Source organism: Pollachius pollachius, assembly GCF_949987615.1.
Source record: "Pollachius pollachius genome assembly, chromosome: 5".
In the NCBI taxonomy this organism is placed as follows: domain Eukaryota; kingdom Metazoa; phylum Chordata; class Actinopteri; order Gadiformes; family Gadidae; genus Pollachius; species Pollachius pollachius.
The window spans coordinates 27,096,474-27,109,299 of NC_136938.1; the positions used below are offsets into that span (position 1 = coordinate 27,096,474).

A 12,826-nucleotide genomic window follows, 5' to 3' on the forward strand; every position below is an offset into this window, starting at 1 on the left:
CTTAACATTAGTGTTTCATTTCTGATTCGGGTGCTTTTATGGTAAATGCGCGCCACGATCTCTTGAGCGCAAACATTTTTCATCAAATAGCTTGAATCCTTCACGCAAAAAAACATAATTATTAAAGAGGCGTTTTAACACCACTTCTGAGAGTGTGTGCACCTGATAAGGCACTTAATGCTGCAGTGCATTTGTTTTCAAATAATTAAAAGAATACGTGTTATGCGATATTGATTTGCTCAGCTCTACTATGTTAAAGGAAGATGTGCTCCTTCCCATCCTAGTGCCCAGCCCAGAGTTCTGACATGGATCTCCCACAGCCTGGCCAGTGCTCTGCCCCAGCCAGCAGGACTCGCCAAGCCTGATAACAAGGTGCGTTCAGCCACCACGGCTCAAGGTGTTGGAGTGTTGCACTGTACTAGCTGAGAGAGAGAGAGATTTGCAATTCCAACTGTGACAATGATATCATGTTTCTTTCTTTATGTTCAGGAAGAAAATGAGACAATCAGGTAACATTCCTGTTTTTGTATGTGTGTGTGTGTGTCATTAGCCTACTTTTGTCAGTTGTGTGTACATCTAAACATAGTCAATGTGATTATTAGTACAGTCCGTGATATCTCTGTATGAGTTACATGTCTTTTATCTCTGGAAAAACAGCAGTCCGGAGTCAAAGTAAGTAATCATGCGGAGCAAAAGCTTTTACATTAGCGCTGTAGTATACCACGCAAAACTATAGGTCTAAATAGCAGAGCCGTTCAGAAATCCAAGCAATCATCAATCACAATGATACATAATGTAAAAAAAGTAAGTCTAAACACTCAGTGAATGTAAGCAAACCATTGTTACATTATTGGTGCTTTCGGCTTTTAGTGTCAGCATAGGGGCAATCCTTTCTCCTTAGGCCAATGTCCATAATAGGCAATACTATGGGGAGGGTTTGTATTTTGGCACTCTCCCTTATTCCTTGTTTGTTTTGGGGGCTCAAATTCACACAGAATCACATAGGCTTCACGTTTGGCTACTAAGCTTTTTTCACTAATGCCACTACTGCTTTTGCTTGACCCTACAGCGCCCTCTAGTGTACAGCATCTGAGGGATTCGTGTTCATCCCGGAAATGTTGTTGGTAATCCGTTTTTTTACAGTCAAGGTGTGATGGGCTGGATTGTCCAAGGGATTGAAAAAGTGGTGCCGCAGCCAGATGACAAATACAAGAAGCAGCCAGAGCCAGAGGACGATGTGACGGAGGTAATGAAGGAAAACCTCAAGATTCATGGACTAAATAATGCACCACTTCTTTAAATGTTTTCTCCAAAGTGACTCATCTTGATTTTTAAAGTGGTTGCTTCTCCTTTAGGTGCATTACGTCACAGATGTACCAGGTGAGAAGAACATGCATCCATCATGTGCAAATAACTCTCACTGAAGGTAAATATTGGCTGTAAACACTCTCTCTCTCTCTGTCTCTCTCTCTCTCTCTCTCTCTCTACCTCCCTTCCCCTATTCCTCTCTCTCTCTCTTCCCCTATCCTTCTCTTTCTCTCGCTCTCTCTCTCTCTTTCTCCCCTTCCCAATCCCTCTCTCTAGATGCTGAGCCCCTCGCCCACATCCCCGTGGTGGAGGTGGAATCGGAGCCGGAGGAAGAGGAGGAAAAGCCTCTCCAACTGCAGCCCAGGTCAGTATCTAAGCTGGGAGAGGTGGAGGGGACAGTGCTGTCTGACCCTCCTCAAGAGATGGGACAGTGGGGATAATGCATACTTAAACACTTTCTATGCATAGTGTATACTATGGAGGTATGTGTGTGATCAATTCTTATGGTCATAGCACAAACAGTTTGTGAATCGGTTTGTGTGCGTGTTTGTACATGCATGTGTGTGATCGTTTGTGTGTGTATGTGCATCGGTGTGTGTGTGGGTACGTGCATCTGTGTTTGTACATGTGCGTGCGAGCGTGCATGTGAGTGTGCGCGTGCGTGTTCGGCTGTGTGTGTGTGTGTGTGTGTGTGTGTGTATGTGCGTGCGTGTATATATGGGCATGTGTATACGTGCATGTGAACGTGCACATGTGCGTCCCAACAGGATGATGGAGTGGCTGAAGCAAGGCATTGAGAAGGTGGTTCCCCGGCCAGAGATCTACATCCACGTCCCCCACGAAGGAGCGGCCCAGAGTCAAAAGAAAGGTACACAGCCAGAACCTCTCTTCTCCGGGGTGTTACCTGATCCTGTAGCTTCAGCCCCCATGAGCAATGTGGCCATAGTGGCTCCTAAGCAAAAAGCGGGCAACGTTAATGAGTCAAGGGCGGCGGGCCGTTACTAAGACAAAGTGTCTCCCCTTCTTCTCCCCAGCTGAGGAGGCTCCAGCTCCGGTGGGCGACACTGAGAAGTAAGCACCACCGCATTCTGCTCATGAGTGATTTCAACTTTTGTGGTAAAGTAGACATACATCTCGCTTTATTTCTCTTCAGAATCCGAGTAAGTGAGCGGTTCGTTGATGGAAACCGATGGTTTTATAGGAGACATGATGGCATGTGTTAGACCGAGCGCCTTCTTCTAAACTTTAGTGTACAACAAGGTGCTTTATTTCAGTTTAACTGCCGTGTTGTAACAGCTAAGCACAAAATAATACTCTAAAACCCTGTTTCCAACGAGCAAGATGTTAAGCTAGTTCAGCTAAATGGGGTTGGATGCACTCCCGCCCTGCATGTTTAAAGTTCAACTCTTCCAGAGGGAGCATGTGTCCTTAACCACTATACCAGACATTGTCTAATGTTGACCTTCCCTCCAGTGTGGTAGGCTGGATCGTTGGAGGCATCGGTCGCATGCTGCCCCAACCTGTGCTGAAGAAGGTACGTCCATCATGTGGATGCGTTACAAAATGACAATAAGTAATGTCCATCGTTTTCCGCTTTGTAACGATTCATCCGGATTCATTTATGAGCATTCCTGTGTTAATGTACCGTTTGTCTTCTGTTGCAGGACAACAACGACGAAGTGGAGAACAGTGAGTACAACGCTGCTGGCTAATGTTCAGACACACTAGCACCACAGTCAGTACCAAAAAGCCTCTACCACTTCATAAAATAGGACTCGGGCGAGGCATGTTCGATATTAATCAATCTAAAAGAGAATTGAAAAGCTTCAGAAGCGGAGGTGACTGATTGGCTGACGGGTTTGTTGCCGGTGCATAAACAGGGAAGGTCTTAGCAGTCAAGCAGTGAGGACAACTCTAACCCAGGCTCCTCTTCTCATTCTGTTTCAGGAGCCATGAGAGCCCCTTAAATTAAAGGAGAAGACAGGGTTGGACAGAGTCCTTCACTCAGAAACAGATGCACTTTAGCAAAGCAAGCAAGACAATCGCACAATGGAGCCAGTTTCTGCAGACACCTGCACCCTCTATACTAAGCAGTTATTTACTCTTATTTGCCATAGTAAATTACTCTGTTAGGCTATAATGGTTTAAAATACGCCCATAGCTAAGTATATCCTGTATGATGTTTATGTACATTATGTAATACGATAGTGACCAAGATAATCCACTGTGATGTCTTCAGATCGAGATACAGTTGCAATAGGACATGCTAATGTTCGAGAAAAAATCTAAATACACTATTTAATATGTCCCTCTTTATTTAGTTATTACAAATTGTAATCTTTTTGAGCTAATTGATGTCAATGATGATCAAGTGTAAGAAATACGCAATGTAAAGTTACTTTACATACCAGGCAGCTCATATTGATGTATGAATTTATAAATTATTTTTTTTGCACCTTTCTAGTAATCAACCCATCAGTCAATCAATCAATACATTGAACTGTCCCTTCTAATACATTACACTGCACTACTTAGAAAGAATATATATCAAAATTCTAAAGATTCAGACACATCATAATGAAGACATCGTAGTCAACTGTTCAGAAATATTTAAAATGTCATTTTGAAATGTTGTTACATTGAACTTCATCGCACTATTTTCAATCACATGCCTGAAAAATGTTTACTGCAAATAATGCTCTGTGAGAATGTGTTTACTGTCATTCTCTCCAATTAAAAGCTGTGTACTACAAGCTCGCACTGCTGACTTACTGACTCTAGCTGTTGTTGAGTTTATGTAACAAGTACGCTATTCTGGCTAAATGTTCTGAAAGCATATTTCATTTTAGCGTTTGGAAGACCAAGAGGGCTTTAGGCCTATGACTCAATCACAGATGCCATAGCGGAGCTTTTGCTCATAACCATACCACATATTAGAAGCACACACGCACACACACACACACACACCGTGCAGACACACACACATACTGTGCACACACACGCAAAAACGAACCTGCACATACACACTGCACAGACAGACACCACACACACAGATTGCAACATTCAAAGACACAGTATAATCCTGCCTCCTGTGTGATGTGCAGTCATCATAGTTCAGGACCCATCAGACATGGTCCTGGAGGAGGTGGACCCTGACTGGGACCAGAAGGAGCAGGCCAAGCAGCCCCCCATGAAGAACCAGGTACGACCACAGGGCATGCCTCTGATGAACTGTCCCAGAGAGAGAGAGAGAGAGAGAGAGAGAGAGAGAGAGAGGCAGGGCAGAGAGAGAGAGAGAGAAAGAGAGACAGAGACAGAGACACAGAGAGAGAGACTGAGGCAGGGCAGAGAGAGAGAGAGAGAGAGAGAGAGAGAGAGAGAGAGAGAGAGAGAGAGAGAGAGAGCGAGAGAGACTGAGGCAGGGCAGAGAGAGAGACAGACAGACAGAGAGAGAGAAACATGTAGGACTTGTAAATTGTATTTTTTCCTCTTAAAAAATGTATATAAATATTTAAAGTTGCGTTGCTATTTGGAAGGAGTTGCCGGCGGAAGATGCGGGGACACAGACTGGCACCATCAAGGGCCAGGGGGAGCAGTCCATGTTGGCCCAGATGGAGGAGCGGTGAGGGGCTGCTAATAACACCAATCAGCCGCTGTAATCCAGTCTCATCATATCTCAACACTGCTGTCCTTCCCTTCCCCTGCATGAATTATTCATGCTATTAGTGAGGTGTCCTCCTCCTTCTCCTTTTTTACAAGACAGGATAATACGTTATCGATCCTAGATGTACAAATGGGTGTTGAAGCTCTGGAAACGTGACCTAGGTGCCACGCATCAGCCCATTTCAGAACACAGATTTATTATGAATAAGGAGGATAAAAAAAACCCACAAAAGCTGCTAAGACCTCCACAGCAGTGTTGAGCCTCACGGTATTCAAAGCGAAGAGGCACCTCCATGGCCCCTGACCCCCTGCGCTGACCCCCTGACCCCCAGGCTGCAGCGGGAGCGCCTGGAGGCGGCCCGCATGGCGGAGGACATGGCCTGGAGGGCGGCCGAGGCGGCGGTGAGACAGCTGGAGGAGGAGCAGCGCACCGCCATCATCGTGGAGGACCCGCCTCCGGAGGCCGGCGAACAGTAAGCCGCGCCTTCCTCTGAACGCTTTCACTACAGCCACAAGCCCAGGCTGCTGCTCCGTGTAGGTCCGTGTGATGGATGTGATCGCTGTACTGATGGGAGGGGTGATGGTGGTGGTGATGAGGATGGTGATGAGGATGGAGGTGGAGAATGAGGATGATGATGGTGGGGTGGGCTGTAAACAAAAGCGCTACGTAGGAATGTTGGGTTGCTGCACGCACACACACACACACACACACACAAAGACATATACACACATAGTGCTAACACAAAGGGAAACTCATGTTCACATTCACACCCTCTGTGATGCCACAGAGTTCAGGGTCAACACCTTCCGGTGCGACTCCTATAATTCTGCCTGTTTGTTTTGAAAAGACTGCCCAACATCCTGGAAGAGGAGAACGAAGATGAACCAGAGTAAGTCCGATTTTCCTTCATTAGCCTAAGCCTCACGCCCTGCCCCTACCCGTTGTCTTCCCTGGGCTAAAAGCTGGCCCACCTCTTCCAAGAGGCACCGATGTAAACACAGCCAATGCAACTCCCTGCAATCACTTGTTAAACCGATGCTATTCGTCCAGCTTTCTAGGGCCCGGGGCTGTGTTCTGCTTGGCCGCGTAGTGATAGGCTCGTACTGGAATCAATTACACCAAACACAGCAAGCCAAGTACTATTAATAACTGTTCACCAAATCGTGTTTATAATCAACGTTTGTGCACCATGCTGTTAGAGAACCGTACACATCCAGTTTTTAAAAGGCATAAATCGCTGCCGCATTCCCCTGTGACCGTTAGTCTTTCGCCTCCCCCATAGAGAGGCAGTAAAGGGTGCCAGCGAGCTCCACAGAGAGCCAGTACAGAGAGCCAGAAAGATATAAACATGGTGGAGATTAGCAGGACACCGATGGCCTAAGAGCACCGCTATTGGGCGCCACTGGGTCGAACCTGAATTTAATGGTGGTTACGGTTGATTAGTGACTGGTGATAGAAGAGAGAAAGCTATTTGTAGAGGCTAGCAGCGACAAAGAGAAATGAGGCAACTCAAATCAGTTTCAACGGAAATAGACCCATTGCAAAAACTCCCTCTTTCCCATGCATTAGCAGTTTTAACAAAGGCCATTGTGCACCTCACTTCTCGCCTAAAGCTATGCCAAGCAACTGTATCCGCCCCTTACATGGTCATGAAAGAATATGAAATTATGAAATTCAAAGAGGAAGTTCCCGTAGGGACTGAACGATTAGGATATTCAAAGTTAAGTCTCTTGTAACAATAGGATAAATACTGTATCACCTTACATTTCTCATGGATTTCAGTCATTTTTACACTCATATTTAAACACATCTTATACTCCACGTACATCATGATCGTTTAAAATTGTAACTTAATGAATGAGAAAAGTAAAAATAGTGGGATGGGAGGAGTAGAAAGGTTAGGCTAGAGGGTAGGAGGGATAAAGTAGAGCGGACGTTAAGCTGAGGGTAGAGGGGAGCGGAAGATAGGATAGAGGGGATCTTAAGGTTAGGGGAGAGGGTGGTTAAGATAGAGGTGAGGGGCAGTTTAAGATGAGGGCAGGTTAAAGTAGAGAAGAGGTTAGGATAGAGGAGTTTAGGGAGAAGGGAGGTAAAGATAAGGGTAGATAGGAGACGGGGGACATTAAGGTAAGGTTAAAGGGGACATATACCACCAGATGTGAGTGTGATTAGCCTTACAAGCCGTGGATAGCTGAGCAACGTTTACTTCATTCCACTGGGTAGGCTGGTAGACTGATCTATGCAGCACAGATCTAGGTGGACACGCCCACTAGTGATGTCATATGGGGCAGATTTTTTTAAACTGCTTGTAAGGCTAATCACACTCACACCTGATGGTATATGTCCCCTTTAAGGTTAGAGCAGTGGGGATCTCTTTGCTAATTCAAGGGAGTTTTCTTGCCCTTGTGGGGGCTTGGGTAAAGGGAGGTGTCATAAATATTTGGCCTGTTCAGCCCTTTGAGACTGTTATGGTGATTAGGGCTATACAAATAAAATCGTATTGGGGAAATTAAGGTTAGAGAAAATTGTTTAATGGTAATAAAAAAGCCACAGAAACAGACAGGATTTATCACAATTTATTTTATAAACACACTTACTATACATTTTATGCATGTTTATGTGAGTGTTTGCACATTGCAACATTTTGGCAAAGCGTTGCATCCAAACACAATCTGAAAAACCATCAGAGCGGTTCAACGTGAACCAGCCAGGACTCAACCATCTCTCCCTAACACTGTCCCTAGCACTGAACCCTAACTCCTCGAAGGACAAGGAACACTCCCACTGTGGGAAGGGAGGAACCCTTGGTGGAAGACGTTGGCATCCTAATGTGCAACAGATGGTGACAAAGTCACGTTGTGTGAGAGTAGGAGATGAATCCACAGGCCAGCGATGTTGAGCTGTGATGAGGCACCATTTCAGTTGGTCACTGAAATGTTGCCAGAGAAAAAGATGCAGTGTCACGTTAAACAGGTTATTACAACTGTAGTTAATTAACACATTATCCTAGCTCATGTAATCTTCAGCAGAGGACTACTGACCTGAAGGGCTTCAGCTGTTTAGAGATGCAGGTGTGAAACAGCTCAGGTGTGTCCTTCCCAGACTGAACACAGCACTTCAACCGCGCCTTGCAAAAATGGATGACATCAATCACTGTCATTATTCAAAATGAGGCAACATTCAGTTATTTAGCAGACCCTCTTATCCAAAGAGACTTGTAATGACATGCATTCTGACACATGTCTTTACATGTATTCTGACTTGGGGTTGGAACCCAGTACCATCTGATGGACAGCCCAACGCCCCATCCTGCCCAGTATCAGTACCATCAGTAGCAGATTCCCCTTCAGGATGCACAGCTCCAGCTCTCTCTCCTCCGTGGTCATCCCTGTAGAGTTGGGTGTCACTCGCCCCACCAGCAGGGAGGTCCTCCAGCCATCAGCTTCCCTCCTCGTGGAAGTCTGGGCGTAACAAACAGCGGTAGTTTGGCCTCAATGTCTGGCAACCGTCACAGTGGTAGTTTTTCTGCTCTGGTAACATGTGTCAGCACTTGGCTGGTAATAGCAGTGGTTTGAGTGTTCTGGTATCAGTGCTAGTTTGATGGTCTGATAACACAGCACTAGTATGGGCGGTATGATATCAAGTGGTAGTTTGATGGTCTGGTAAGACACAGCACCGGTATGGGCAGTCTGGTATCAGTGGAAGTAGACTACAGTTTATGCCAACTTACGAGTAATACTTGGCAGGTAGCCTCATGGTGTTCCTCCAGATGCATGGCTCCTCCTTCAGGTTTCAGGCAAGGTTCCTGGTCTGGTCAACACCATTAGCTGAGGCATGGGTGGGTGGTCTTCATTCTTTGGAAGGCATTCTGAACGGAAGTGCTGGATGGAGTGTAAAAGATGAGGAAAGATTAAAAGAGATTTGTTTTAATATTTGAAACCTGTGTAGGACCAAGCATCTTCAGTAATTTGTATCTCAGAAATCTAGAAGTGTGAATTCAAGAGTGTACTTCTGGTTGTCACATGACGAGATTGAGAATTCAATGTTGACCAACAGCTGTCATTTACCTTCCAAAGACCTTAAGCAGTCCCATTGTTGTCCTCCAAGGGGATCCTGGTGGGTCCTCTGCCGCCTTCACATCTGGAGCAGAAATTACTTGGAGACTAAATAAAAATGTAAACCTAGGGTATGTTCTCAAAATAATTCTTGTCAAAAGGATGGCTGAAGAGACAGATGTAGGAGAGGTTAAATGGCTTGTTTAGCGGAAGTAGCAGTAGTACTCTATATTATATTGAGGTGAGTGTGATAATCTCCTCGGAGACGGATGTCTTTACCCCACGAGGGATGTCCTTCCCCAGCAGGTCCTCCAGCACTGATCGCCATTAGCTGCCCTCCACCACGGGTCCTATTCTGGACAACAAACAGGTGGTTTCACCACAATGTCTGGTAACAGTGATACCTCAGTCAAACATCTGGTAACAAAGGTTACCAGATGCACTTGTAAAGCGGTAACAAATATCCAACTTTAAGTCTACATGTCAACGTATTGAGTAATGTATAAACTATAGTAGCAGCAGCAATAGGGGCAAAATTAGCTCACTACTCTGATGACCCAAGATATTAACTCAAATTACAGAATGAAAATCAGAACTACTGATAAGGAAAAAAAAAACTAAGAACTAAAAAAAATCTCTGGCCTTTGGCGTTGCAGAACAGCTTGGTGATCAGCCTCGGTCCTTCCTGGTGCCCCATGCCTTGCCCAAGAGATCCTGTGAAGTCAGACAGCATCTTTATAAAAACGTTCACAGCCGTCTTGTTTCATACAGGACGTACATGTGATTCAATCTCAGAAGACAACGTGCTATAACTAAATAGCTGTGCTATAACTTCCTAGCTTTATTTATTAACTAGGGACATACAGGTTGGCCGTCTTAAGAAAGGCAAACTTCCACACAATGAAGGTACTGTACCAATCACAATTGCATCATACAGGTTCAAGCAGGCAAGTACTGGAGTTGCCCCCCCCCACACAGTAGACCAACAGCTGTCATTTACCTTCCAAAGACCTTAAGCAGTCCCATTGTTGTCCTCCAAGGGGATCCTGGTGGGTCCTCTGCCGCCTTCACATCTGGAGCAGAAATTACTTGGAGGCTAAATAAAAATGTAAACCTAGGGAATGTTCTCAAAATAATTCTTGTCAAATGGATGGGTTGAGAGGTTAGGTTAAATGGCTTGTTTAGCGGAAGTAGCAGTAGTACTCTATATTATATTGAGGTGAGTGTGATAATCACCTCAGAGACGGATGTCTTTACCCCACGAGGGATGTCCTTCCCCAGCAGGTCCTCCAGCACTGATCGCCATTAGCTGCCCTCCACCACGGGTCCTATTCTGGACAACAAACAGGTGGTTTCACCACAATGTCTGGTAACAGTGATACCTCAGTCAAACATCTGGTAACAAAAACCCTTGCACTTGTAAAGCGGTAACAAATATCCAACTTTAAGTCTACATGTCAACGTATTGAGTAATGTATAAACTATAGTAGCAGCAGCAATAGGGGCAAAATTAGCTCACTACTCTGATGACCCAAGATATTAACTCAAATTACAGAATGAAAATCAGAACTACTGATAAGGAAAAAAAAAACTAAGAACTAAAAAAATCTCTGGCCTTTGGCGTTGCAGAACAGCTTGGTGATCAGCCTCGGTCCTTCCTGGTGCCCCATGCCTTGCCCAAGAGATCCTGTGAAGTCAGACAGCATCTTTATAAAAACGTTCACAGCCGTCTTGTTTCATACAGGACGTACATGTGATTCAATCTCAGAAGACAACGTGCTATAACTAAATAGCTGTGCTATAACTTCCTAGCTTTATTTATTAACTAGGGACATACAGGTTGGCCGTCTTAAGAAAGGCAAACTTCCACACAATGAAGGTACTGTACCAATCACAATTGCATCATACAGGTTCAAGCAGGCAAGTACTGGAGTTGCCCCCCCCCCACACAGTAGACCAACAGCTGTCATTTACCTTCCAAAGACCTTAAAGCAGTCCCATTGTTGTCCTCCAAGGGGATCCTGGTGGGTCCTCTGCCGCCTTCACATCTAGAGCAGAAATTACTTGGAGGCTAAATAAAAATGTAAACCTAGGGAATGTTCTCAAAATAATTCTTATCAAAAGGATGGCTGAAGAGACAGATGTAGGAAAGGTTAAATGGCTTGTTTAGCGGAAGTAGTAGTAGTACTCTATATTATATTGAGGTGAGTGTGATAATCACCTCGGAGACGGATGTCTTTACCCCACGAGGGATGTCCTTCCCCAGCAGGTCCTCCAGCGCTGATCGCCATTAGCTGCCCTCCACCACGGGTCCTATTCTGGACAACAAACAGGTGGTTTCACCACAATGTCTGGTAACAGTGATAGCTCGGTCAAACATCTGGTAACAAAAACCCTTGCAAAGCGGTAACAAATATCCAACTTTAAGTTTACATGTCAACGTATTGAGTAATGTATAAACTATAGTAGCAGCAGCAATAGGGGCAAAAATAGCTCACTACTCTGATGACCCAAGATATTAACTCAAATTACAGAATGAAAATCAGAACTACTGATGGTTCAGAACTACTAATGGTTCCACATGCTTGGTTGATGGTTGATTTTAGCTGTTGATTAATTTCGGAAGGTGACTATTCTCCACAAAAGTATCGTAAAAAAGTAATTCCTTGCACATTGGTAGGGTTTAACTGACGCTCACATCCAAGATATTTACCTCACTAGCAGTATCAATAGTTAGTATAATAGGAAAATGATACTTAGCCACATTCAGCTGCTGGGATGATCGTCCTCCATAGTATGAAAATGCCAAATTTGCTCCGATCTTATTAGCGACTCAAAAATGTGCGCGCAAGAGTATTTCAGTATGCAGTTGACTCAAAAGTATAGCGCAGTTAGCCAAGTCGTCGGTAAAATTATAAACGCACAGAAATTCGTCAACTAATGTAAGGTTTTAGAATTACGCCCTACCTAAAACACAAGACAAAGATGCCAGATGGTTACAGATAGAAATCGGATTCTGCCAGAGGACCCAATAGTGTAAACACATTGGTGATGAGGTTACACAAATGCCAATCCTGATCGTACTGCCAGATGACACAATAGGGTACCCTCGTTAGTGATGAGGTTACGCAAATGCCAATCCTACTCACTGCCAGATCACCCAATATTGTAAACTCATTAGTGATGAGGTAATGCAAATCCTGCTCATAATGCCAGTTCCCCTGATCAGGTGACTCAACATCCAACCATCTGATTTTGGCGCTAGAATGTTTTATGAAATCAATGCCAACCATAAGGAAACCAAATAAAGCGCCCATATTGGCCTCTTATGTTCTGCACTACACCTCTTGCTCAAACGATACAGCAAGCTCATACACCGCACTGCAGCATTAAAGGGTCACAAACTGCACACACCTAACAGACCTCTGCAGAAAGCTCCACACCTTCCAACTGTAATACCAACATTCCACTACAAACCAAACCAGCAATAAGTAACGTAACCAGCACCTCACCTTGAGCTGACTGAGGATGAAGATCTTGGGATCCATCGTCTCATTTCAAAATACAGCCAACAGACTTACCTTGAGTCGATCTAGTAGTTTGTTGCCGTTGGTTTATGTACAGAACTAATAATTTTAACTACACATCTAACAAATTGACTAGCAATAAACAAGGCTTAGAACTGTACAATAATCGTATAACCATCATGTTTGGTAACAACATTTAACCTGAATATCTTTAACTGATATCCCTTATCTCAGACCACTTTTGTAAATTATGTAAATATTTACAGGTATAA

The 12,826-nt window shown here is 44.5% G+C and overlaps 1 protein-coding gene across 1 annotated transcript in view; it reads left to right on the top strand.

The window, feature by feature from the left end:
- cngb1a (cyclic nucleotide gated channel subunit beta 1a) overlaps positions 1–12,826 on the top strand; it is a gene marked incomplete at both ends in the record, with an annotated part of 33,264 nt that overhangs the window by 1,382 nt on the left and 19,056 nt on the right. The window contains 13 exons of the mRNA XM_079737034.1: positions 285–372; positions 490–509; positions 1,144–1,246; positions 1,356–1,380; positions 1,585–1,672; positions 2,076–2,176; positions 2,343–2,379; positions 2,782–2,842; positions 2,973–2,997; positions 4,413–4,510; positions 4,845–4,930; positions 5,304–5,444; positions 5,820–5,861. Coding sequence (XP_079593160.1) covers positions 285–372; positions 490–509; positions 1,144–1,246; positions 1,356–1,380; positions 1,585–1,672; positions 2,076–2,176; positions 2,343–2,379; positions 2,782–2,842; positions 2,973–2,997; positions 4,413–4,510; positions 4,845–4,930; positions 5,304–5,444; positions 5,820–5,861 — 915 coding nt within the window. The remainder of the gene's footprint in view (positions 1–284; positions 373–489; positions 510–1,143; positions 1,247–1,355; positions 1,381–1,584; positions 1,673–2,075; positions 2,177–2,342; positions 2,380–2,781; positions 2,843–2,972; positions 2,998–4,412; positions 4,511–4,844; positions 4,931–5,303; positions 5,445–5,819; positions 5,862–12,826) is intronic.